Genomic DNA, 26,144 nt, shown 5'->3' on the forward strand with positions numbered 1-26,144 from the left:
ATCACCCAATGGGTCCTGGCATGTGTTGACATTCAGCATGAAACATGTGAAAAGGTGAGTTGGCATTCGGGTTGCAATAATGGGCAAGATGTGGAAATGGTGCAAATCATTAAATTTTATGTGGCATTATTAACCAAAAAACTTAACATAACATTTTGTCAAATACCCATGTGTACCCCCTTGGTGAATTACAATTTCTTCAAATTATGCTTCCTATCGCTTCTATTTGGTGCATTCCATGTGGCTACAGCAGAGCAGAGGCAGGTTGCTCAGATCCCTGCCCTGACTGCTGAGATGCTTTTGGCTTATGCCCTCCAAGCTTTGAATCCCATGAGACTCTACCAAAGACTGCTCCATCTGCACCAATGCAGGGGCAGACTTGATCAACAGGAGTCAAAGCAGCGTGTCAGGTGCTGACTGAGGGAATGGCAACAGATGAGGAGTGGGAGCATTTGAGTGGAGTACACACTACCATGTCCCCATTTGCCATCACACCTGTCCTCAGCACTGCTACCACTCTGCTGCAGACCAAATTGGTGAAGATCAGTGACACTTCATAAGCCCATGGATAAGTTAGCTGTCATCCTGTTTAAGGCGGCAGATAAGTTGGCATCCAAAGTCTACATGACCGTGATCATGACCTGTATGGACTCATTGAAGAGCCTTACTTGACACTCCATAGAAATGGATTCTATCTCCATGCCACCCATTCTCACAACTTGCTACACCACCTATCCATCAGCGGTCGAGTTGAATTTGTCATCCTCTCTGCTATTGTAGAGAGTGTCTGTGACACGTATCAGTACCTGGCGAAGTTGCTGCTGCACCTTTACCATTCTCCTTTAAATGATAGCTCCAGGAGTTCAGCATCTATATCCAGCTAAGCAGACCTTGGAGATGATTGCGCGCCCTGACACAGATTCTCTTCCTAGCTGTCCCTGCAACCAATGCTCGTGCTCATTTGTGAAGTATGAATCACCAGGTGAAAACCCAACTAACAGTCTGAGTGGACCCACTGAAGTGCAAGTATTTGTGCTCTAGATACTGTGACGGTGCATCTTCAGAAGGAATTAAGTAATCTGAGGAATCGTTCTCATGGATGACCGGCGACACTTGCTATACGCATGAAGGCCCTGGAAAACAAAAGAAAGGGATATGATTTAGTTGTAACAGAGTCACAATCTTGACGATCACCCTACTCAATATTCTCATAGTTAAGTCATTGATCAAATGGAGACAGCACAGAGATATTTGTAATTCTGTCACCTGCTCTATGGGAGCTCCTTATCTATCTCCAGATGTGCTACCTATTTCCAGGAAGTGGTGGTCCACTTCCAGTCCTTTCTATTTCCCTTGCGTTTTGCACTCACTTCTAGAAGTAATGAAAAAAAAGACCTGTGAGTGGGTGAAGGTGAGACTTTAGATGCATAGATGCAATGCATTTGGTGAGGGTAACAATAAAGCACATGCATCAGGAGTGGGGTGAGTGTCAATGGTGGATGGATAAATGCAAGGTGATGAAGTGCATAGAAAGTAAAGACTGGATGATGCTGCAAGTTGAATGGGTGTGAGGAGCAAGGTGCTGGAGAACATTTAGCAAGACAGAGTGAAAGGGGGGCAGGGTGGGTTTAAAACGCAGATTGCTACCTGGTAGTAATTCCAGTGGGGTGTTATTTTATCCAGGTGCTGCCCTTGCTCTTTGTCCCCATTAATCCTAAATACCTCCAATTTTCATTTGTGGATTGTCCCTTTAAAAACAGCTTAGATTGCCTTCTGTGAGTGTGCATCATGCCTGCTGCACAGCTTGGAGACACAAAACCCAAAAGGCAAAACTAATTGGTTCAATTGAGTTGAGATCACAGATTCCAACCTGCTCAGTTGACCTCTGGTTTTCCCCATGTAATTCCACCCACGCCATACCCGCACCCAATGCCGCCGGCACAGAAGCCACCTTCAGATTAATATCTTTGTGTGTGAATAAATGAGTAAGGAAAAGTAGAATACCAGATAAAGAGTGGTCCAAGCCTTGTGTTTTGGGGATTTTAATCCTCTGGGAGGTAAGGTTAAAATCACTCCGAATGTGTTTTTATTTACAGTACAGAGATTTCAAAATATAGTGGCTGGCGGTCAATCTTTTTGCCCTAAGGCCACTGATTTGTTCGAATCAGCTACAATACATTTAGGAGTTGGGGAGTATTTTGCTATTGATCTGATGTTAAAAATCTACTTCTCTGTCTAAACTCTTATTGATTACCTCCTTGGAGAAGTGTATAAAGGATTGAATGAATTGAAATTTCATTTCCGACATGTTGTTCCTGTAATTTTTACTGTTTTAGATGAAAAACTATAAATGTGTGACTGAACACAATTTGGTCAATGGCTCTGCTGAGAAATTTAACATGGTTTTTCAAACTTTAACACAGAAAAATAATGCTATGTTTGTTGTGTTTGGGCACTAATAGATTGTAAACTCACAGGGCATCCTTTAGATTTTTTTAAATGTATAATCAATGTGGAATTCAGAGAAACATGATTCAGACCTATGTGAATTAAAAATGATTGGAATGTTAAATTTTATAATTAACGTTTTAGAGTCATAGAGTCGTACAGCATAGAAACAGGCCCTTTAGCCCACCATGTCCATGCCAACCATAATGCCTATCTATACTAATCCCACCTGCCTGCATTAATTCCATATCCCTCTATGCCTTGCTCATTCAAGTACTTGTCCAGATGCCTCTTAAATGTTGCTACTGTTCCTGCCTCCGCCACCTCCTCTGGCAGCTCATTTCAGATACCCACTATTCTTTGTGTGAAAAATTTATCCCTTTGATCCCCTTTAAACCTCCTCCCTCTCACCTTAAATCTATGCCCTCTAGTTTCAGTCACCACTCCCATGGGAAACAGACTGTGGCTATCTACCCGATCTATGCCTCATAATTTTATATACCTCTATCATATCTCCTCTCAGCCTCCTTCGCTCCAGGGAAAACAAACCCAGCCTGTCCAATCTCTCTTTATAACTCAAGCCCTCCAAACCAGAAAACATCCTTGTGAATCTTGCACCCTCTTTAGCTTAATCACATCTTTCCTGTAGTGCGGTGACCAGAACTGCACACAGTACTCCAAATGCGGCCTAACCAATGTTATGCACAACTGTAACATGACGTCCCAACTCTTGTACTCAATGCCTCGGCCGATGAAGGCAAGCATGCCATACGCCGCCTTCACCACCCTGTCTACCTGTGCTGCCACTTTCAGCGAACTATGTACTTGCACCCCAAGGTCTCTCTACTCAACAACACTCCCCAGGGCCCTGCCATTCACTGTAAATGTCTTGCCCTGGTTTAACTTCCCAAAATGCATCACTTCGCACTTGTCTGCGTTAAATTCCATTTGCCAATCCCTTGCCCACTTTCCCAGTTTATCTATATCCTGTTGTAACCTTAGACAACCTTCTTCACTGTCCACTATGCCAGTTTTGGTGTCATCTGAAAACTTACTAATCATGCCCCCTACATTTACATCCAAGTCATTAATATATATGACAAACAACAGAGGGCCCAGCACTGAGCCCTGCTGCACACCACTGGTCATCGGCCTCCAATCTGAAAAACAACCCTCCACTACCACCCTCTGCCTCCTACTACCAAGCCAATTTTGTATCCAATTGGCTAGTTCACCCTGGATCCCATGTGTTCAAATCTTCTGGACCAGCCTACCATGCGGGACCTTGTCAAAGGCCTTGCTAAAGTCCATGCAGACAACGTCCATCGCCCTGCCCTTGTCAATCCTCTTGGTCACCTCCTCAAAAAACTCATTCAAATTCGGGAGACATGATTTCCCACGCACAAAGCCATGCTGACTATCCCTAATCAGACCATGCCTTTCCAAATGCATATAAATCCTGTCTCTCAGAATTCCTTCCAATAACTTTCCCACTGCTGATGTAAGGCTCACCGGCCTGTAGTTCCCTGGCTTATCCCTGCTGCCCTTCTTAAATAAAGGCACAATATTAGCTATCCTCCAGTCTTCCGGTACCTCACCCGTGGCTAATGATGATACAAAAATCTCTGCCAGGGCCCCAGCAATCTCCTCCCTTGCTTCCCATAGTATCCTAGGATACACCTGGTCAAGCCCTGGGGATTTATCCACCTTAATGCGCTTCAAAACCTCCAACACCTCCTCCTTTGTAATGTTGATGCGCTCCAGGATATCGCTGTTCCCTCCCTTGAACTCACTAGCTTCCATGACCTTCTCCACGGTAAATACAGATGAGAAGTATTCATTTAAGACCTCGCCCATTTCCCGTAGCTCCACACATAGATTATCACACTGATCCTAAAGGGAACCTTGCTCTCTCCCTAGCTACCCTTTTACTCTTAATATACTTATAGAATCTTTTAGGATTCTTCTTTATCTTATCTGCCAGGGAAATCTCATGGCCCCTTTTCGCCCTCCTAATTTCCTTCATAAGTGTACTCATACATCCCCTATACTCCTCGAGGGACTCGCTTGATCCCAGTTGCCTATACCTGACATATGCCTCCTTCTTTGTCCTGACCAGACCCTCAATATCCCTCGTCAACCAAGGTTCCCTAAACTTGCCAGCCTTACCCTTCCATCTAACAGGAACATGCCGGCTCTGAACTCTTCCTATCTCACTTTAAAAGCCTCCCACTTGCCAGACGTCTCTTTACCTGTAAACAGCCTCTCCCGTTCAACTTTTGAGAGTTCTTGTCTGATGCCATCGAAATTAGCCTTCCCCCAATTTAGGACTTCAAGCTGAGGACCAGTCCTATCCTTTTCCATAACTATCTTGAAGCTCATAAAGTTATGGTCACTGGTCCCAAAGTGCTCCCCCACTGACACATCAACCACCTGCCCAGCCTCATTTCCGAAGAGGAGGTCGAGTGTAGCCCCTTTTCTCGTAGGGCCATCCACATACTGCTTCAGAAAACTATCCTGGACACACTTAACAAATTCTTCCTCATCTGATCCCTTAGGCAGTCCCAGTCAATGTTAGGGAAGTTAAAATCACCTACTATTATAACCCTATAATTCCTACACCTATCTGTGATTTCCCTACATATATGCTCCTCCAATTCCCTCTGACTATTGAGGACCTATAGTATAATCCCATCAAAGTGATCACCCCTTTCTTATTTCTAGGTTCTACCCATATGGCCTCGCTGGACGTTCCCCCCGGGATATCCTCTCTAATCAATAGTGCAACTCCTCCGCCTCTCTTACCTCCACCTCTGTCACGCCGGAAGCATCGGTATCCTGGAACATTGAGCTGCCAATCCTGCCCGTCCCTCAACTACGTTTCCATAATAGCTATAATATCACAATTCCATGTACCGATCCATGCTCTGAGTTCATCTGCCTTACCTGTAAGGCTTCTTGCATTAAAGTAAATGCAATTTAGCGTACCAGACCTTCCATGCTCCCTGTCCTGCCCCTGCCCGGCCTGCCTACTGGACTTGCTTGCTTTAACCTCTACATTTGCCTCAACTATCTCATCGGAGAGACTATTGCTTTGGGTCCCACCCCCCTGCAAGACTAGTTTAAACCCTCCCGAGTAGTACCAGCAAACCTCCCCGCAAGGATATTGGTCCCCTTCCAGTTCAGATGCAACCCGTCCCTCTTGTACGGGTCACCTCTGCACCAGAAAAGATCCCAATGATCCAAGTAGCTTAAGCCCTTCCGCCTACACCAGCTCTTCATCCACGCATTCATTTGCCTTATCCTCCTATTCCTACCCTCACTAGCACGTGGCACAGGGAGTAATCCTGAGATTACAACCCTAGAGGTCCTGCTTTTTAACCTTCTGTCTAACTGCCTATATTCACTTTGCAGGACCTCATCTCTCTTCCTGCCTATGTCGTTAGTACCAATATGGACCACGACCTCTGGTTGCTTACCCTCCCCTTTCAGAATGTCCTGCAGCTGCTCCGAGACATCCTGGACCCTAGCACCGGGGAGGCAACATACCATCCTGGAGTCTCGTTTGTGGCCACAGAAACACCTATCTGCACCCCTTACAATAGAATCCCCTATCACTATAGCTCTTACACCCCATTTCTTCCCCTGCTGTGCAGCAGAGCCCTCCGTGGTGCCACGAACTTGGCTGTTGCTTCGTTCCCCTGGTAGGTCATCCCCCCCCCCAACAGTATCCAAAGTGGTATATCTGTTTGAGAGGGGGATGGCCACAGGGCACTCCTGCACTACCTGCCTACGCCTACTACTCCGTCTGGTTGTCACCCATCCCTTTTCTGCCTGTGCAGCCATTACCTGTGGTGTGACCACCTCACTAAATGTGCTATCCACAACGTCCTCAGCATCGCGGATGCTCCACAGTGAATCCACCCGCAGCTCCAGCTCCATAATATGGGTAGCCAGTAGCTGCAGATGGATACACTTCCTGCACACATGGTCATCAGGGACACTGGAAGCGTCCCTGATTTCCCACATAGCGCAGGAGGAGCATATCATGGGGCTGAGCTCTCCTGTCATGACTTACCCTTAGATTAATTAGTTACTCCCTCAATTAAAAAAGAAATACTAATTATACTAGGGGCCTTGTTCTACCCACTCCAATCTAAAGTCCTTAAAAAAAACACTTTAGTAGTACTCACCTTATCACCAGAGGTTTTTTTTCAGGTTTTTAGTTTGCAAGAGGGCATATTGATGAGCAAATAAAAAGGAAGAGAATTTATTTTTGAAGAGGAAAAATTTTTGTCTTTATCAATTGGAGTTCGGATTTGAAGAAACTAAGCCATACAGTACATTCGAGATTGGGTTAATTGGTTGCGCATTTTAGGGCCGGTTTTACGCCACCCAATGGGAATTGCGAGGGCAGTGGGGTATAAGATGATGGGGCGTCAGTGGCAGTTAGCAACGCAATCCCACTTCTCATCATTTTCACTGGCCTAACTTCAGGCATGGAAAGGCCTCCTGCTCCAGAGGAGTGTGGGCTTAATTTAAATGGCAGTGTTGTCCCAATAGCGTTGTTGTGACATGCACGCCATTGTAACCACAGGCCCAACTATGGCCTGCCAGCAAAAGCTGGCAGCAGCAAGGATCCACGCCCAGTTAAGTGATTATCTGGGCAAGGAGGTGTAGGGGTTCTCCTACTGGCCCCACATGGAAACCTTGGCCCTCCCCACATGGAAATCTTGTCCCTCCGCACCCCAGGCGCCCTCCTCTCCCACAATCATGGATTACCAACTCCTTTGCACCCTGCCCCACCCCCCAAATGCCCCACATCCACATTCATACTTTCTTTAAAATAAAAACAAAATACTGCGGATGCTGAGTGATTCCAGCATTTCTTGTTTTTGTTTCATACTTTCTTTGTTGGGGTCCATTTTGTGGGTTGTCAGCTGCAGCCAGTTGGCCTGATATCACATGAAACGTATCAGCTGATTGAAGCTGCCTATTTCCTGACTGCCTTCTGTAGTTGTTACCAATGTGAAGAGCTGATGGGAACTTCAGGCAGCTTCAGTCAGCTACTTGCACTGTTAACAACTATGGGAGGCAGTCGGAAAGCAGCGATTGCAGTCAAGTTGATTCAGGTAGTTTTATTGTCCACCACATAGAGTGGTCAAATGACATTAGTACAAATGCACCCACTGTATGCAGTGCAGACTGCAAATCAGCCTGTCTCTGTCCTACTGGAAGTAGCTTAAGCTCTGATTTTAAAACTTGGGGTAAGCAGCGAACCTCGGGCCGAGCATCAGACTCAGCCCGGCTCACTGATGTAATGTTGAGGTAATTTTAACTCCTGTGCCGCATTAACAAACAGCAGGCCTGACGTCCGTTTGAAGCTCGTGTTAGTGATGTGGCAGCCGTGAGTGGGCGAGCATGGCAGAAGGGTGTCACTGGGGACCCACAGTCAGTTAAGCGGTGGGTGAGGGTGGTAGGCAATCGCAGTGGGGGAGGGAAAGCTGCATGCAGGGGTGAGGAGCCCAGTGGAACATTTCTGATGTTTCTTTTAAAAAAAATAATATTTGCTAATCTTTTCAGCCTTGTTCTGGGCCTACTACCCCACACTACCCGTTGTTCCTGGCAAAGCCAGCACCAGATACCGAAGACCCTCACCTGACTGGGGCGCAGGCCTTGTATGCTTCCTGAACTGTGCCTGAAAAACTGGAGCAGGGCACATGTGTACCTTGGATCTGGTGTGCAGATACTGCTCTGAATTTTACCCATTGTACACACTTTTCTCATCGAGTGCAAGGGGTTAAAATTGGTGCTTTTTTAGACAGTGCTTCTTACAGTCAGATATTACAGATGACCTACAATAATAAATAGAAGGTCAGAGAATACCTCATGACAGATAGTTTATTCTATCCCATACAAAAGATTTGCTCTCTTTTTCTGATAATTCATTGTTTTATGTAATGATTTGCACTTATAAATGTGATGTTAGTAGATTTGAATATTCCCATTCATTCAGTGTGTTATATGGCAGGTCGCAGAGAAGGCAGAACAACTACGAACAATTAACAGTATACATAAAGACTTGAAAGTAACAGCTGCACAGTATGAAAAGACAATTCGTGAGCTGGAGTCAAAATTCTGCCACGAACGAAGTAATCAGGAGCATGCTAGAGACAAGGTATAGTGGCAGTATCTTAATTTTTTTCAACAAATGCATAATTATGCTTCTCTTTAAAGCAATGAGGTCAGTAAATTTAACAAAATGTGGTCAGTAAATACTATCTAGAGGCTTTTTGTTCAATTTATTGATCAACACTCATGCTGGAGATGGCTCTTTTCATATAGCTGCTGCAAAATGCAGCTGCACACTTAAGGTAACCACAGAAAAGGTTCAAGTTATTGCTACAAGTGGAATACACAAGTTAAAATGTACCAAAAATGGTATGTGTTTTTAGATTATAGCTTTGCTGAAGGGCTTTGTTTGAAATTGGTCTTCTCATGCAGCTGACATTGCACATATAATAGGATAATTATTAATATGCCTCTGCCATTTTCTTTCCAGCTAATGAGATGACAAGATTAGTCGCTTGTCATTTTCATCAGTACAATAACATTTGCCAGTAAAATTTTATGAAAGACATATGCACACATTTTTTTCTATTGTGCGAGAGAAAGTAGTGAAATGTTCAAAACCATTGCATTTTGCCATAATGATTCATTATTTTTGAAAACAAAAAATTGCCACTATGAATCTTCCATTTTACTTTGATGCTTGCACAATAGTTAACACATCATTAGCCAAAATGTTTTCTTCCCTTATTTGTCAAATATAACTGAAGTGAACTAGGAAGAAAAATGGAGGTCAGTTGTAGTCTAATCAGGATGCTTATGCCTGAATAATTATTTCCCGTAAAACTTAATGGAATAGTGGAGCCTTATTCATTAATCAACCAAAACCTTGTGATCCTAAGCAAGTTAAACTGCTCATAGAGTCATAGAGTTATAACAGCACAGAAGGAGGCGATTCGACCCATCGTGTCCATGCCAGCTCTATAGAGCAATCCAGTCAGTCCCATTCCCCGACTTTATTCCCGTAGACCTGCAAGTTTGTTTTCCACAATTACCCATCCAATTTCCTTTTTAAATCATTCATCGTTTCCACTTCCACCACCCTTTTAGGCAGCGGGTTCCAAGTCATTACCACTCATTACGTACTTGGTTACTGAAGTATTGCACTTCCAGTTTCTTAAATGTTGTAGTGTAAATTCCATCGGGAGGAGCAATCCTGATGCGCCAACTGAAATTTTCTCATTTGTTATTTTCTTGCATGAAATTCCATGGATTCCTGACATAACTGAATGACAGGAATGGGGAGACAGAAAAGAGTCCAAGATGGGTCATTTAGCAGCATTGACTCTTTCAACTACCTCCATCCACATAGCTCTGGGGCTGCTCTTCTGTGGAAGGTAACGCTCCACTCCAAAAATGCTAACTCTTCTCAGTAGGACTTGCTGTAGCAGGCTCACCAAAACTCCTTCCTCAGATGGTGCAGTTTGGACTCAGCTGTTTTTCACCATGAACGCCATATCCCTTTAAGGCAACGAGGAGCTATTTAAGAGCCGTGGGTGCCAGATATTATTCACCTTGATCCCTGCATCTTCCTAGTTAATCATGCATTGTGCACCTGAAGCACTATGATAATATGGCAATGACTAACTTCATATCATTGCACAAGGTCAACCCTCTACATTACAAGAGCACACAACCTTCACGAACAACTAGGAACTTACAGTTGATCTCAGGATTTACAGCAATTAAATATGTGGCCTTTACCTGAAACACAGATTCACCTTAGCAGCAAAATAATGCAGAATATGTTACATGGCAGAATGCTCATGTTATTATAAAACAGCATATTATCTGATGTACAATGCGACAGGAGATCATCTATCTCATCACATCTAGTTTCGAAGCAGCAGCAGGACTGGGAAGGACAAAGGACTAGGACAAACATTCTTAGATCATCTTTATCATAACCTTGACATCTCATAGTGCTTTATAGTTAATACATACTTTTGAAATGTCATCTTTATTACAATCTGGGAAGCACAGTAGCCAATTTTCACACAGCATGCTCCTACAGCAGTAAGATTTAATGACCATCTATTGGTTGGTTGAGAGAAATATGTTGGCCAGGACACAAGGAAAATTCCCCTGCTTTTCAAATAGTGCCATAGAATCTTTTATATCCACCTAAGTGGGCATACAGGCTCTTGATTTAACATCTCATCTGACAGATGATACCTCCAACAGTGCAGTACTCCCTGACAAGTGCATTCAAGTGACAGCCTAGATTATGTGCTTATGTGGTGTGGAGCTTCAACCACCAACCCTCTGACTGGAAAGCTGGACAATAGTTTCATCAGCTGTTGTTTACTAACTGTTTGAAAATGAACACATGTATACTTTTCTTGTTAATTCAGAATTATGCAAAAGCCTTGGTTTATTTATATTGAATTTTTAAAAAATGACTGTAATGGGTTACCTGCAGTCTATATCTATTAAATCTTAAATTGTATATCACAAGGACACAAGAAATAGGAGCAGGAGTAGACCATATGAGGCCCATCAAGCCTGCTCCACCATTCAAAACGATCATGGCTGATCTTAGGATTCAACTCCACTTTCCCGCCCACTCAGCATATCCCTTGATGAGGGACCAAAAATCCGTCTATCCCAGCCTTAAATGTATTCAACAATGAAGCATCCACAACCCCCTGGGGTAGAGAATTCCAAAGATTCACAATTCTTTGAGTGAAGTATCTACTCCTCATTTCATTCTTAAATGATCGGCCCCTAATGCTGAGACTATTCCCCCGTGTTTTAGATTCCCCGACCAGCGGAAATAATCTCTTGGTGTCTGCACTATCCAGCCCCTTTAGAATCTTATATATTTCAATGAGATCACCTCTCATTCTTCTAAACTCCAGAGAATACAGGCCTAATTTACTTAGCCTCTCATCAACAGACAACCCCGTCATCCCAGGGACCAATCTAGTGAACCTTTGCTGTACTGCCTCCAATGCAAGTATATCCTTTCTGAAATGTGGAGACCAAAACTGCACACAGTACACAAGATGTGGTCTCGCCAAAACCTGTACAATTGCAGCAATACTTCCTTATTCCTGTACTCCAATTGCCTTGCAATAAAGGCCAATGTGCCATTTGCCTTTCTAATTGCTTGCTGTACCTGCATGTTAACTTTCTGCGTTCCTTGCACAAGCACACCCAAGTCTCTTTGAACATCGACACTTACAAGCTGCACACTTTTAAAAAATATTCTGCTATTCTATTCTTACGATCAAAGTGAATAACTTCACACCTCCCTACATTATCCTCCATCTGCCATCTTGTTGCCCATTCACTTAACCTGTCTATATCTCTTTGCAGCCTCTGTATGTCCTCCCCATCGACCTTTGTATCATCAGCAAACTTAGATACATTACTCTCTGTCTAAGTCATTGACATAGACTGTAAATAGCTGAGGTGCCAGCACTGATCCTTGCAGAACTCTGCTATTTACTGCCTGCCAACTTGAAAATGCCCCATTTATGTCCACTCGTTGCTTCCTTCTGTTAACCAATCCTCTATCCATACTAATATATTACCCCCAACTCCATGAGCCCTTATCTTGCCTATTAACCTTTTGTGGCACCTTATCAAATGCCTTTTGGAAATCCAGGTATATTGCATCTACTGGTTCCCTTTTATCTACCCTTCCAATTATCCTCAAAAAACTCTAATAAATTTGTCAAACGGTATTTTCCTTTAGTAAAACCATGTTGACTTGCTCTAATCATATTGTACTTTTCTAAGTGCATTGTTAAGACTTCTTTAATAATAGATTCCAGCATTTTCCCACCGACTGATGTGAGGCTAACTGGCCTGTAGTTCCCTGTTTTCTCTCTGCCTTTCTTGAAAAGCGGTGTAACATTTGCCAATTTCCAATCTAATGGGACTGTTCCTGAATCTAAGGAATTTTGGAAAATTCACATTAGAGTTACAAATGATGTGATTTTTTAAATTGGAAACCAAGCTCTACTTTTAAAGAAATAAGTAATTAACAAAACATTTAGCAAAAGTATAAGACATGTCTGTTCCATTTTGTTTGGTAATATTTTATCAAACAAAATCACTAAGTAAACGAAAGGAGATCCTCACTGGAAAATCAGATAAGATGAATGTTAAGTTTTAATTGAATTATTAACTTGATACTGATCATGTGTAACTTCCACAGTACTTGAAGCTATTTTACATAATTTAATCTGTAGTATTAGAGTAATAGAGTTATGCATTCATATTAAATCTTTACGCATTGCTGCATTTGTAAAACTTGACATCTCCTGATATAATTTTTTGAGAACATTAATCAAAGTTTGGTTTCTTGTCAGGTGATTTCATATTTATTGAGGAATTTGTATTGTATTATTGAAAACCTCTTATTAAGAATGAATTTGTAATTCATGATACCAATTATTTGTGTGTAGTCCAGTATATGTTCAATGAAAATCGATAGATAGGTGACCTTCTTTCTAAGTACAACCTAAAAATAACATCTGCTTATTCCAAAATATACCAGTAAGAGTTACGTTTGTTACAAAATCAAAGTTCCAGATCCCTGGATGATCTTTTGTAGATTCTTTATGCTTCTTGTATTAATTCTTTTTTTAAATTAATCAGGATAATTTAAAACTCTTATGAAGTAACATAATAGATGCAATATGCCTTTTTATTTGTATGTATGCAATCATATGTTATAACTTTAGGCATTCCTCCCTTCCTTAAAAAATATACTGTTCAACAATAAGAAAATATTACTGTCAAACATGCTGGCTTGTCCAACTCTTGGGTATTAACAATTGACTTTGGAAATAGCTTACTCTAAAGTAGATTTATCAACCACTAAACTTCAAGAATGAACTTTAACTGTATATTATTAAAACATCTTAACATCTTTTGTTGGTCATGTACTTCCTGTCCACAGTCTTTACTTCCTGTTGTCGCATATTTTGGTCATGCTTTTGTGTTAGCATTTACCATTGTAAATTGCCATGACAACATTTCGCATTCAACTTTGCAATCTCGACTGACACCTATAAGAAACCTACATCATGGGACAGCACTACCTGTCCAGTGGAGGTCACCTGCTTCTTCATTTTTTGACTCTGCCTCCTTTTAGAATAGCACAGGAGTGATCTCCAGTCTCAGCCAAGGTGCAGTCCACTCATGTATCAAACTGGTATCTGATTTGCATGATCGGCACTCTTATCTCCTTTCCAACAGAATATCAATGGCAGCTATGTGGCCACACTGCAGCGCATTTTGTATGTCATTAAGTGATCATGCATCGTGTAAGTAGGTTGTTTATGAGTGAAGATGTGAATGTGCCAAGGATACTAGTTGTTAGCTGAAGCTTGAATCTGTGTCCAGTTAACGTTTGGGCATGTATGATAAGCATTGTAAAAGCTGTCAGGTTGTGTGAGACATGCTGGCATGCGCGAGCAGCTCTCTTTTCTTTCTCTTTTCTTCTTAGTGCCTCAAGTCTTCACAACTTTTCAAACTACTCAAGTGGCAGTGTGGATTTACCCTTTGGAGTTTCTCTCGACTACCTACTGCACTGAGGCCTCCCAAAGTCTCTTACTTTATACTCTTTTCCAGGGATGGACCGAGATGGACTATTGACAAGCTTTGTGGTCCTATAAAGATTTACTTTATTTTGAAATATCCTATAAAACGTCAAGTTCTTTGTCTAAACCATGGGGTGAAAAATCCGCATTTAATGTTATCTATCTGCCATTATCTTCTTGAGTCTTCGCATGTACCTTCTGTCCTTGATCAATTAGTACCTTACATCATCCTTTCCTTATCTCATCTCAAGCTACTCTCCCTGATCAGTTGCATTCTCCCCAGAAACATTCCACCTTCGGCCTTCAAATCTAACTTGCAGAAGTTTCATTATTTGTATCTGTTTCACTATCAGTTATTTAAGTCAAAGGCTGTTCGTAAGGCCTGTTAATGAGTTGTTCATAAAAGCAAAATACTGCGGATGCTGGAAATCTGAAATAAAAACAAGAAATGCTGGAACCACTCAGCAGGTCTGGCAGCATCTGTGGAAAGAGAAGCAGAGTTAACGTTTCGGGTCAGTGACCCTTCTTCGGAACGAGTTGTTCATAATGGCCATTCTGTTCATCTGTTCTTATTTCTTATCAGGCGATTGAACCATAGTGTTGTTCACTAAAATAACTTATATTCTACTTCCACACACTGATTAACTTATGTATTTCAACAAGCATCTTAACTAGGAAAGGTTAAATGAAGACCCTAACACAGCTTTGTAAGATGGTTGGTTGTTTTAAGTATCTACCCAGCTGCTCAGCCACAATTGCAGATGCCCTGCCTGATCATGGCCCCTTTCTGGACTAGCTACAGCTGTCAATCACTGAAGAATATTGTTTTATTAGCTTTGTTTCTAACGAAACAAAACCTTAAGCAGTTTCCAGTAAAATGACACTTATAGCGCTAACCTATTCCTTTACCTATTTCAGGCTGACTGCTAAATATATGTTTATTCTAAACATATTTCTAATTTCTAACAGAACTCTTACGCATTAGTCAAAAGGTTGTGGTTTCAAGCCAGCTCTTGGATTTGAGTGCATAATCAGTGTAGCACCATTCACTGTGGAAGGTGCCATCTTTTGGATGAGACCTTAAACTGAGGTTCTATCTGCCTGCCTTGGTGAACATAAAAGATCGCATGAAACAAGTTAAGGAAAGCAATGAACTCTTCCTATTCCCTGGCCAAAATTCATTCCTGGACTAATGGCACTAAAACCAATTAATTGTTGAGTATTTACAGTCTTTTTAAGGCTGCAATATTTTTTATTTCCCTTAATTGCAGCCATCTATCTAAAAATGGCCACATCCTTTAAATATTAGCTGCAGCCCTTCCTGACGATATGTGGGATTTTCCCCCTCCTCCCTTTTTCCCGAGCTCCCAACACTAGGCCTAATATGTTAGGAGCTCATCATCAACAATTCATTCCTGGAAAATCCCAGTGGGTGTAATGTTCAGCATGCTCTGGTTCTATGACTTTTGCTTTAGAAGTCACTGTTCATCTTTCTGTATCAGTGAAGTAACCAATGAATTAAGGGTTTCATGCCTCACTCTTTCCCTGGTATTATATTGCAAAGTGATGGCTATCATGGTGCCATTTCTTGTAAAGGTTCTGCCTCTTGTACTTCGTACCTAGACTAGCCTGAGATATCCTAGCCAACTTTATCTCAGGTTTTAATTTCCTTCAAGTCCACTAAGGAATCGTAAACAGTTCATCATAGATTAAGCTTTATTAGAGCTGTCCGTAAGATTGTATTTACTATTTTATATGGATCAACAGTATCCTGTTTTTTGCCAATATCACTCAGCCCCATTACACCATACTCTTGTGTTCATGAGGAACCTACAGTGCTGACTTCTGGAGATTTTCTTGGATTTTCTTGCCTGTTTTCCCTTCAATACAAGTTCTGGAACAATGTGATTCCAAATGGATAGCAGCGGAATTGCAACATTTATTTTGAAGTAAAAGTCCATTAACCTTCAGCATGTCACTGAGCTTGTGTCCCAAGTGAAAGTAATGTGTGTCAGAGTTTAGAAATTGAGGCAATCTCTAAGTGAGTTTTGCCATTTTTAAAGTTAATTTGCATAACACAAGCATTTAAGTGTATTTTAAAATAACCGAGCTGCTAGATTATTTTAAAACAAGGTTAAAGGCTTGGAGCAGTGGTGTCCAACATTTTCACATAGGGGGCCACATTACAATTTTTGTCTTAAATAGGGAGCCAGTGAGACAATTTCAGAAAGATAAAGGCATTAAAAATATATCCTGCGATTAATCAAAATAGCAACAAATACAAAGAACAAAGAACAGTACAGCACAGGAATAGGCCATTCGGCCCTCCAAGCCTGCGCCGATCTTGATGCATGTCTAAACTAAAACCTTCTGCACTTCCGGGGTCCGTATCCCTCTATTCCCATCCTATTCATGTATTTGTCAAGATGCCTCTTAAACGTCGCTATCGTACCTGCTTCCACCACCTCCCCCAGCAGCAAGTTCCAGGCACTCACCACCCTCTGTGTAAAACACTTGCCTCGCACATCCCCTCTAAACTTTGCCCCTCGCACCTTAAACCTGTGTCCCCTAGTAACTGACTCTTCCACCCTGGGAAAAAGCTTCTGACTATCCACTCTGTCCATGCCGCTCATAACTTTGTAAACCTCTATCATGTCGCCCCTCCACCTCTGTCGTTCCAGTGAAAACAATCCGAGTTTATCCAACCTCTCCTCATAGCTAATGCCCTCCAGACCAGGCGACATCCTGGTAAACCTCCTCTGTACCCTCTCCAAAGCCTCCACATCCTTCTGGTAGTGTGGCGAGCCCAGAATTGTACACAATATTCCAAGTGTGGCCTAACTAAGGTTCTGTACAGCTGCAGCATGACTTGCCAATTTTTATACTCTATGCCCTGACCGATGAAGGCAAGCATGCCGTATGCCTCCTTGACTACCTTATCCACCTGCTTTGCCACTTTCAGTGATCTGTGGACCTGTACGCCCAGATCTCTCTGCCTGTCAATACTCCTAAGGGTTCTGCCATTTACTGTATACCTCCCACCTATATTAGACCTTCCAAAATGCATTACCTCACATTTGTCCGGATTAAACTCCATCTGCCATTTCTCCGCCCAAGTCTCCAACCGATCTATATCCTGCTGTATCCTCTAACAACCCTCATCACTATCCGCAACTCCACCAAACTTTGTGTCGTCCGCAAACTTACTAATCAGACCAGTTACATTTTCCTCCAAATCATTTATATATGCTACAAACAGCAAAGGACCCAGCACTGATCCCTGCGGAACACCACTAGTCACATCCCTCCATTCAGAAAAGCACCCTTCCACTGCTACCCTCTGTCTTCTATGACAGAGCCAGTTCTGTATCCATCTTGCCAGCTCACCTCTGATCCCATGTGACTTCATCTTTTGTATCAGTCTGCCATGAGGGACCTTGTCAAAGGCTTTATTGAAGTTCATGTAGACAACATCCACTGCACTTCCTTCATCAATCATCTTCGTCATTTCCTCAAAAAACTCGATCAAGTGAATGAGACACGACCTCCCCTTCACAAACCCATGCTGCCTTTCGCTAATAAGTTCATTTGTTTCCAAATTCTGTCCCAAAGAATCCTCTCCAATAATTTCCCCACCACTGACATAAGGCTCACTGGCCTGTAATTTCCTGGATTTTCCTTGCTACCCTTCTTAAACAAAGGAACAACATTGGCTATTCTCCAGTCCTCTGGGACCTCACCTGTAGCCAATGAGGCCCCAGCAATTTCCTCCCTTGTCTCCCTCAGTATTCTGGGGTAGATCCCATCAGGCCCTGGGGACTTATCTACCTTAATGTTTTTCAAGATGCCCAACACCTCCTCCTTTTTGATATCGACATATCCCAGACTATCTGCACTCCCTTCCCTAGACTCATCGTCCACCAAGTCCTTCTCTTGGGTGAATACTGATGCAAAGTACTCATTTAGTACCTCGCCCATTTCCTCTGGCTCCATGCATAGTTTCCCTCCTCTGTCCTTGAGTGGGCCAACCCTTTCCCTGGCTACCCTTTTGCTCTTTATATATGTATAAAAAGCCTTGGGATTCTCCTCAATCCTGTTTGCCAATGACTTTTCATGACCCCTTTTAGCCCTCCTGACTCCTTGCTTAAGTTCCTTCCTACTGTCTTTATATTCCTCAAGAGCTTTGTCTGTTCCCAGCCTTCTAGTCCTTACACATGCTTCCTTTTTCTTTTTGACTAGGCTCACAATATCCCTCGTTATCCAAGGTTCCCGAAACTTGCCAAACTTATCCTTCAGCCTCACAGGAACATGCTGGTCCTGGATTCTAATCAACTGATGTTTGAAAGATTCCCACATGTCAGATGTTGATTTACCCTCAAACAGCCGCCCCCAATCTAAATTCTTCAGTTCCTGCCTAATATTGTTATAATTAGCCTTCCCCCAATTTAGCACGTTCACCCGAGGACTACTCTTATCCTTATCCACAAGTACTTTAAAACTTACGGAATTATGGTCACTGTTCCCAAAATGCTCCCCTTCTGAAACTTCGACCACCTGGCCGGGCTGATTCCCCAATACCAGGTCCAGTATGGCCCCTTCCCTAGTTGGGCTATCCACATATTGTTTCAAGAAGCCTTCCTGGATGCTCCTTACAAATTCTGCCCCATCCAATCCCCGGGGACTAAGTTAAAACCAGTCAATATCGGGGAAGTTAAAATCACACACCACAACAACCCTTTTGCTTTTGCATCTTTGTAATGTGTAAAAATGTGCACTTTTGTGAAGAAGCTTTCAATGAGAAGACTAATTTATTGACTTACTTTCTCGTCACTACGTTGGACACTGATTTAGTGAGATACCTGGCATTTTTTTTTTTGCTTGCACAAGTCGTCAATGTCTGCCCGCTGTCACAAGAGTTTTGTTTTTATTTGAAAGCTTAGAATTCTGTGTGTTTTTAAAAAGACTGAGAAAAAGGATTTTCAGTGAACATTGAATGCTGAAACTTGGTGTTTGAACTGAGTGGGACAGACTGCAAGACACCTGTTCCAAACAACAGCAAGGGAAATGACAGGTCACATGACTTGATTGTTCGAGTTCAGTTTCACTTCTGCATTGTAAAAGACCAAAGAACTGGACAGGCAAGAGGCAGAACAAACTGGCTGGGACTTGTTTTTCACACCAGAGATAAAAGACCTTTCCCTGAAAAAGAAGACTTGCCTGTCTTGTAAAAAGAAATTCTACTTTTAAGGTGGTGGCTGTGGTCTGCCTGGAGAGAGGAAAAAGACCCCTGGAAAGGAAAAGAGCAGTTGCTGCTCTCCATGGAGAAATACTCCTTTGCTGAGAGGAAGCCCTGCATTTTAAAAGATAGCAAATTCCTATTGCCTCCAGTCTCTGGAAAATCTTTGCCTTAGGAGTGACTCCTGTTACCTGTTTTGGGAGATCCTGAAAGCTCAAGAAAGCTTCTATTGCTAGACTGCTAATTCAAAACCCAAGTAGACCTGTTGCTACACCCTTTTCTGAAAGATCTGTGTGATGCCTGCTGCAGACAAAGTGCCATGAATACATACCTATCACAGACTGTTCATCAAACTCGCCTGGAGAGACTTGGAGCGACAGCCGACTATTTGACTCTGGGACGCCTCACCGACCCGGAAATATCCTACCAGAATGTTACAACCTAGTTATTTTATTATTCCTAAAAAACAGTTGTAATCTCAAAACATCCTTTTAAAACTGGTTAACCATTTTTTCTGAATGCATGTGTGTGTGCATGAGAGTTAGGTAGCATAAGAAGTTTGAAAAGAATCCTTTCACATTTTGAGTTATCTCATTATTGTTTAAGACTTAGTTTATTCATAAATAGTTAATTTTTGTTGTTGTTTAAAGAAACCTGGTTTGGTGTGCTTTATTCTGGGGACAAATAGAGTGTTTAATTTGGCTATTTTTCCAGTAGGTGGGAAACTTTACTAATATGCTACGACCTGTGGAGTAATGGGACTGAATTAACAGTGCATTACACCCGCCTTGGTCGTAACACCACACACTTCTTGTGGCGATGCAGAGTTTTCCAAATAGATGTCCACCTGTCAGGAGTGATCTTGATTGCTGTCTCTCCCTCCTCTCTCTTTCTGTGTCTGTCTCTATCCCCCTCGCTCTCTGTGTTTCCCCTTCTCTGTGTTCCCCCTCTCTCTGTGTCCCCCCTCTGTGTTATCCCTCCTTCCCTCTGTCTCATCCCCCCTCTCTGTGACCCTCTCTCTTTCTGACTCCCCTCTCTCTCTGTCCCCCCTTCTCTCTTTCTTTCCCCTCTCTCTCTACCCCCCTGCCCCCTCCCCTCTCTCTCTGCCCCCCCCCCCTCTCTGTCTCCCTCTCTCTCTCTGTCCCCCGCCCCCACCCCCACTGACCGTTGCTGAGAGCAGGAGCAGTGGTATCTGAACTTCGGACAGCTTCATGGTTGTTCCTGCTCTCTGCTCCATTCCTGTTCTCAACACCTGTCATCGGTCCAGCGGTTTGCGATTTTTTTTTTTAAGCCAGTCTGGTCGGAAAGAAGTGAGCGGCCATGTTTGCAAGGATCAATGTTATGCAAACAAACATTTTTTGTTGTTTTGATACTTTGAAAGTACTAACATTTATAAATGTTGAATACTGGTGGCACACAATGCATTCCAATAAGATGGATTACAGTGTCAAAGATTTTGTTTGACACCTTGGATTCTTGATGATCTTGCAAGTGAATCTCTTTCAGTTGTTTCACCTTATTCAATCATTATAAATTATGTCAAAGAGTAAATTCAACAGTTCTGCACACAATGGAAGCATAGGTCAGAAAATTGGAGCAGCCCTAACTCTGCCTGTGTTCACATCAGGCATGACTCAACCTGTTGATTACAGGATTGCATGAATTTACATGCTAGTGTTATGCCCACCTGGTCTGTCAGATCCTTTGCTCCAATGAGACCAATAGTTATGATAGTTTCCCTTCCATTGTCTGAAGGCATCTGAGCTTCACATTTCTTCTGATCTATTGTTGCGACCTCAGTGAGACCGTTAATGTTAAAAGTACGAGATTTGAGCCCCCAGACTAATTTAAAGAATTACACAACATGATTTCACATTTTAAGACTTTATTATAACAACCAAAATAAAGAAATCCCCATTAACTAAATAGTACTTTGTAAGTGACTGTCACCCCAAGTTACAAAGAAAGGTGTTTTCTTTACTTATTAAAAGTACTTCAGAACCTCACACTACACTTCTACGTTTGATGGCGAAATCTCTGCAGTTAAAAGTTCCAAACTCCTTCCAGTTGCAACAATGTGTTGGATCTCCCAGACCTTTTTAAAATCAATGTCCTCTTCGTACACTTCTCTGAGCACTTTCGAACCGGATGTCCGTGAATAAGGGCTGGTGATCCTGTTAGTCTTCTACTTCTCTGCAAGCTTCCATTTTCAAAACAGTTTCAAGTGTTTGCAGCCTTTTACTGTATCAGGCTTCCGAGAGCAGGTGTCCCCTTTCTCTCTCTCATGAGGCTACAATCGCTGGCTTCTTCTCTTACAGCCTGCTTTGAGGCCACAACTGCTGGTTTCTTCTCTTATAACCTGCCTGCCTTCAGAAAATCTGTTACATTTATCTGGACTCAAAAGGCAATAACTTATTGACCTGTTCCAGAGTCCAGAAGTCTGGTTTCACAGAGCCACTTGGGCCTTCCATTGTTCCCAGATGTTAATAGCTGCTTTGTACATTTGCAGCTTCAGAACCACTGATTCCTTGTTTTACGACCCGCAAATCTGAGAGGGCGAAACCCATTGTGTTACCCCCGCAGACTTTTTTTTTCAAAATAAAGTATTTGATCTGCCTTGTCCTTTAGCGGAGTGGATGTGATAAGACTCCATCGTAACCTTTTAAAAATCACAATTTTTAAAATCCTAATCATGTTACAAAGTCCAGCATTCATAACACTGTGCTATCTCTTTAATATCATGCCCCTCAGTGTGATAAAGGGAGAGGCCCAGCACCAGCTCATCTGCCAGCTATCTCTGCCAGCTATCTCAGATGTTACATGAGCAGGAAGTGTTAAGACAAAGGAAGTGGAGAAACTGCAACATAAACTACAATAAAGGTTTAATGTTAAGTAATTGCAGATGACTGAATTAGTACATCAGGTACAGGGTTAAATGGCTGTGCAGCCACTGATTAGCACTTTTTTTAACTTTTATTTTCATCACACAGGAAGTAGTGAAATCGAGGTTAAGTATATTAAAAGGAAAGAGACTATGACAGAAATAAGACTGTCCTTTTATAGGTTTTGCAATGGTTGGTTGATCTGTAACTCTGGGTTTAGCCTCTCCTTTTGCAATGGGAGGTACACACTGGGATAGAACAAAGAACAGTACAGCACAGGAATATGCCATTCAGCCCTCCAAGCCTGCGCCGATCTTGATGCCTGCCTAAACTAACACCTTCTGCACTTCCGGGGCCCATATCCCTCTATTCCCTTCCTATTCATGTATTTGTCAAGATGTCTCTTAAACGTCGCTATCGTATCTGCTTCCACCACCTCCCCTGGCAGCAAGTTCCAGGCACTCACCACCCTCTGTGTAAAAAAGCTTCCCAAAAAACTTGGGATGACAAAACATTTCCGATGGAACAATAACCCATCAAGAATAAATCATTGTATTTCAGGTGACATAAGGTATACGGATCACTCTTTTTACATCTAGGACTGTTGGCCTCTCAGAGCCATATCCTGACTTTGCTTTGTTTTTCTAGTTCTTGACCTCAATAAATATTGTCACTACATTGTAAGCTACTTTGTATTCCTTGTTCACAATTTTGTGTTATTAGTGATGTAATAGAATTCTTTGATATCTGAAACTAGGGAATATAATAAGAATATGGGAACTGAAGGAAACCTATCTGCAGTTTGAATTCTTTGAACGAAGAGCTGAAGTTTTGTAGTTTTTCAACCTTTAGGGAGCAATATGACTTGCATATGAGCCTGAAAATTCAGATGCAATAAACAGAATTGAGAAATATTGCACTATCGTTTGACAGAAATTGTGATTTGGTATTCAGAAATACTGTTCTTACAGAAATTACAGATATTAAAATGTGAATCAGTGCCTCAATTTTCCTGCAGCTTTATGACTATTAGGTTATTCCGTTTGATTGCAGAGCTGATCTGCAGAGGATTGACAGTTCTTTGGCAAGATTTCAGTGCAAATCATACAACAACAAAAAATTAGTCTCATTGGGCACTCTTCTGCCAGCATTAAAAATGTGATATTTGTCCTACCTCAGACTGATTGCTTTGCCATCCTGATCTTAAAGAAACTGTAACCCTTTCTAGATTTTTAGCGATAATATTTAAATTAGCAAAGAGTTTTTTGTTCTCTCTTGAGTATTGTTTTGATTTCTTTTGATCTTGTCTAACAGCCTTATTCAATGCCACTCATTCACAAGATGGGATGGTGGGGGAGACTTAACACTCAATCCGGTGTTTTTCCTCAGCTGGCTTACAAAAAATAGTAATGTGAGTTAGGAAGTTTTGTCAGTCGTTTACTACTTTTTGCTAAATCCTAAATGACATCTAACATTCTCCAAACAAGTTAATTGATCTTCAGTGTTTGCTTCCCAAATCTCTCAGAGGAATTTTAATGAAAACAGTAAAGCTTGACATGCCCTCATTTTAACAGATTTTTATTCCTGAATAGCAACAGTACAGAAACAAATCATGTGATGAGCAAGGCTTCACAGATGATTGGAATATTAAACAAATAGTGATTGGTGTTATCATACAACTTGATGGTATGATATATTTTGCTCGACGCATGTACTGCTGAAATTGTTCTAAAGTATGTATTTTAAAATATTTATTTTAAGATCATAGATTTTAGTTAATCTACTGAGCAATTCACTCATGCCATCTCCTGAGTAGTTTGCTCGTTCGGCCTGTTGCTGTTTGTTAATGTCCATTTCCTTTTGGTCTGGTTGTGCATGGTTATAGTTTCTCCATCCATCTAATGCCGCTCAACAAATTTACATTCATCTATTGCAATAGCTTTTCACAGATGAGGTATTCTTATCAAGGCTTCTCACAGTAGCAGCTACCTTCCCCCTATCTCTTGCAATGAAAGCTGCATTTCCTTTTATGTAGTAATCAGAAAGACTCTTCTTCCAGTAAAATATTGATAAAACTGTAGCTACTTCTGAAACTGGTAAAACTCAACGCATCACTTAAAGTGACAATATCCATCTGATGATATTCCACAACATGTTAGTACTTTGGGGTTATTTGATTTATGTCTTTGTACATAAAAATCTTAATTCTCCATTGCAAATCTTCATAAAAGCAAATCCCATGAATGGAAGTTCATTCAGTACAGCAGAATTCCTAACCAGTCAATCAATAGTCAAATTGATTTTAAACTGCTCTTGATTACTATCTCAGCCTTTGGTGGTGACTTTGATCTCAGTGTTACAGAATGCTGCCTTTTTTCCACCTTTGCACTACTGGGAGAAGAATTTTCAAATGTAAAGCAAAAAAAAGATGAAAAATAGTTTGTTTCACTCAAATGGTGTAAATTAGAGCTCCTTTTTATGCAAATTCTTCTGAAATAAAATAATTTTATTTGCATATCAAGAATTTGGGTAACTCTTTCTCTTTGGCCTCCTTATCTCGAGAGACATTGGGTAAGCGCCTGGAGGTGGTCAGTGGTGTGTGGAGCAGCGCCTGGAGTGGCTATAAAGGCCAATTCTAGAGTGACAGGCTCTTCCACAGGTGCTGCAGAAAAATTTGTTGTCAGGGCTGTTACACAGTTGGCTCTCCCCTTGTGCTTCTGTCTTTTTTCCTGCCAACTGCTAAGTCTCTTCGACTCACCACACTTTAGCCCTGCCTTTATGGCTGCCCGCCAGTTCTGGCGATCGCTGGCAACTGACTCCCACGACTTGTGATCAATGTCACAGGACTTCATGTCGCGTTTGCAGACGTCTTTAAAGCGGAGACATGGACGGCCAGTGGGTCTGATACCAGTGGCGAGCTCGCTGTGCAATGTGTCTTTGGGGATCCTGCCATCTTCCATGCGGCTCACATGGCCAAGCCATCTCAAGCACCGCTGACTCAGGTGTGTGTAAGCTGGGGATGTTGGCCGCCTCGAGGACTTCTGTGTTGGAGATACGGTCCTGCCACCTGATGCCAAGTATTCTCCGGAGGCAGCGAAGATGGAATGAATTGAGACGTCGCTCTTGGCTGACATACGTTGTCCAGGCCTCGCTGCCATAGAGCAAGGTACTGAGGACACAGGCTTGATACACTCGGATTTGGGTAACTGATAATTAGGTTATGGTATGTTAAATTGACTTAAAGTGGCAGAGGGTTAATTGAAAATTTGAATGATTGCAAAGAACAGTGTCAAAGAAACACAAGTACACTGTAAATTATTTTACCAGGTTAGGTTAAAGATATAAAATGTTGAGTACTTTACCTACACTTGTCAACACACATGCAACAGCCTCTAGCACAAATGGTTCCCTTAATTGTTTTGAAACAATTGCTCCAGCATGTATTTATTTAACGGTTACTGGCGATAAGATTGCTGCTGGCATCATACTGCTTCACTACAGCTAAATTCAAAGTGCAACACTATCTGGGTGTTTGTTGTAAAGTTGTGTTTTCATTCTGGGCATTGTTAAATTTTGAGATGATGTCACATGATTTGGCCCTGTCCTATGCAACATACATCCTGCGTTGCAAGCACTAGAGACCACAATTCATTAAAACCAGGTGTGTTGGGGCTAAATTGCAGCCAATAACTCACTCCCAAGTGTTTGAATTTTTCTGAATTATGTATACTGAATATTATATTAGAAAGCATGGACATTTCATATAATTCATGTTATGCAGCAGTCATTGTGAGAACTGAGGCAATGCGACATAGGATAAAAATAATATTAAAACTGCAATATTTTACTTGAAGATGTGCAGATCAACTGTAGTGGTGATGTTGGGAATGG

The 26,144-nt window shown here is 41.9% G+C and overlaps 1 protein-coding gene across 1 annotated transcript in view; it reads left to right on the top strand.

Moving 5' to 3' along the window:
• LOC137378580 (early endosome antigen 1) overlaps positions 1-26,144 on the top strand; it is a 1,009,825-nt gene that overhangs the window by 516,525 nt on the left and 467,156 nt on the right. The window contains exon 15 of the mRNA XM_068048885.1: positions 8,480-8,626. Within this exon, the coding sequence (XP_067904986.1) occupies positions 8,480-8,626 (147 nt within the window). The remainder of the gene's footprint in view (positions 1-8,479; positions 8,627-26,144) is intronic.

Source organism: Heterodontus francisci, chromosome 17, assembly GCF_036365525.1.
Source record: "Heterodontus francisci isolate sHetFra1 chromosome 17, sHetFra1.hap1, whole genome shotgun sequence".
In the NCBI taxonomy this organism is placed as follows: Eukaryota; Metazoa; Chordata; class Chondrichthyes; order Heterodontiformes; family Heterodontidae; genus Heterodontus; species Heterodontus francisci.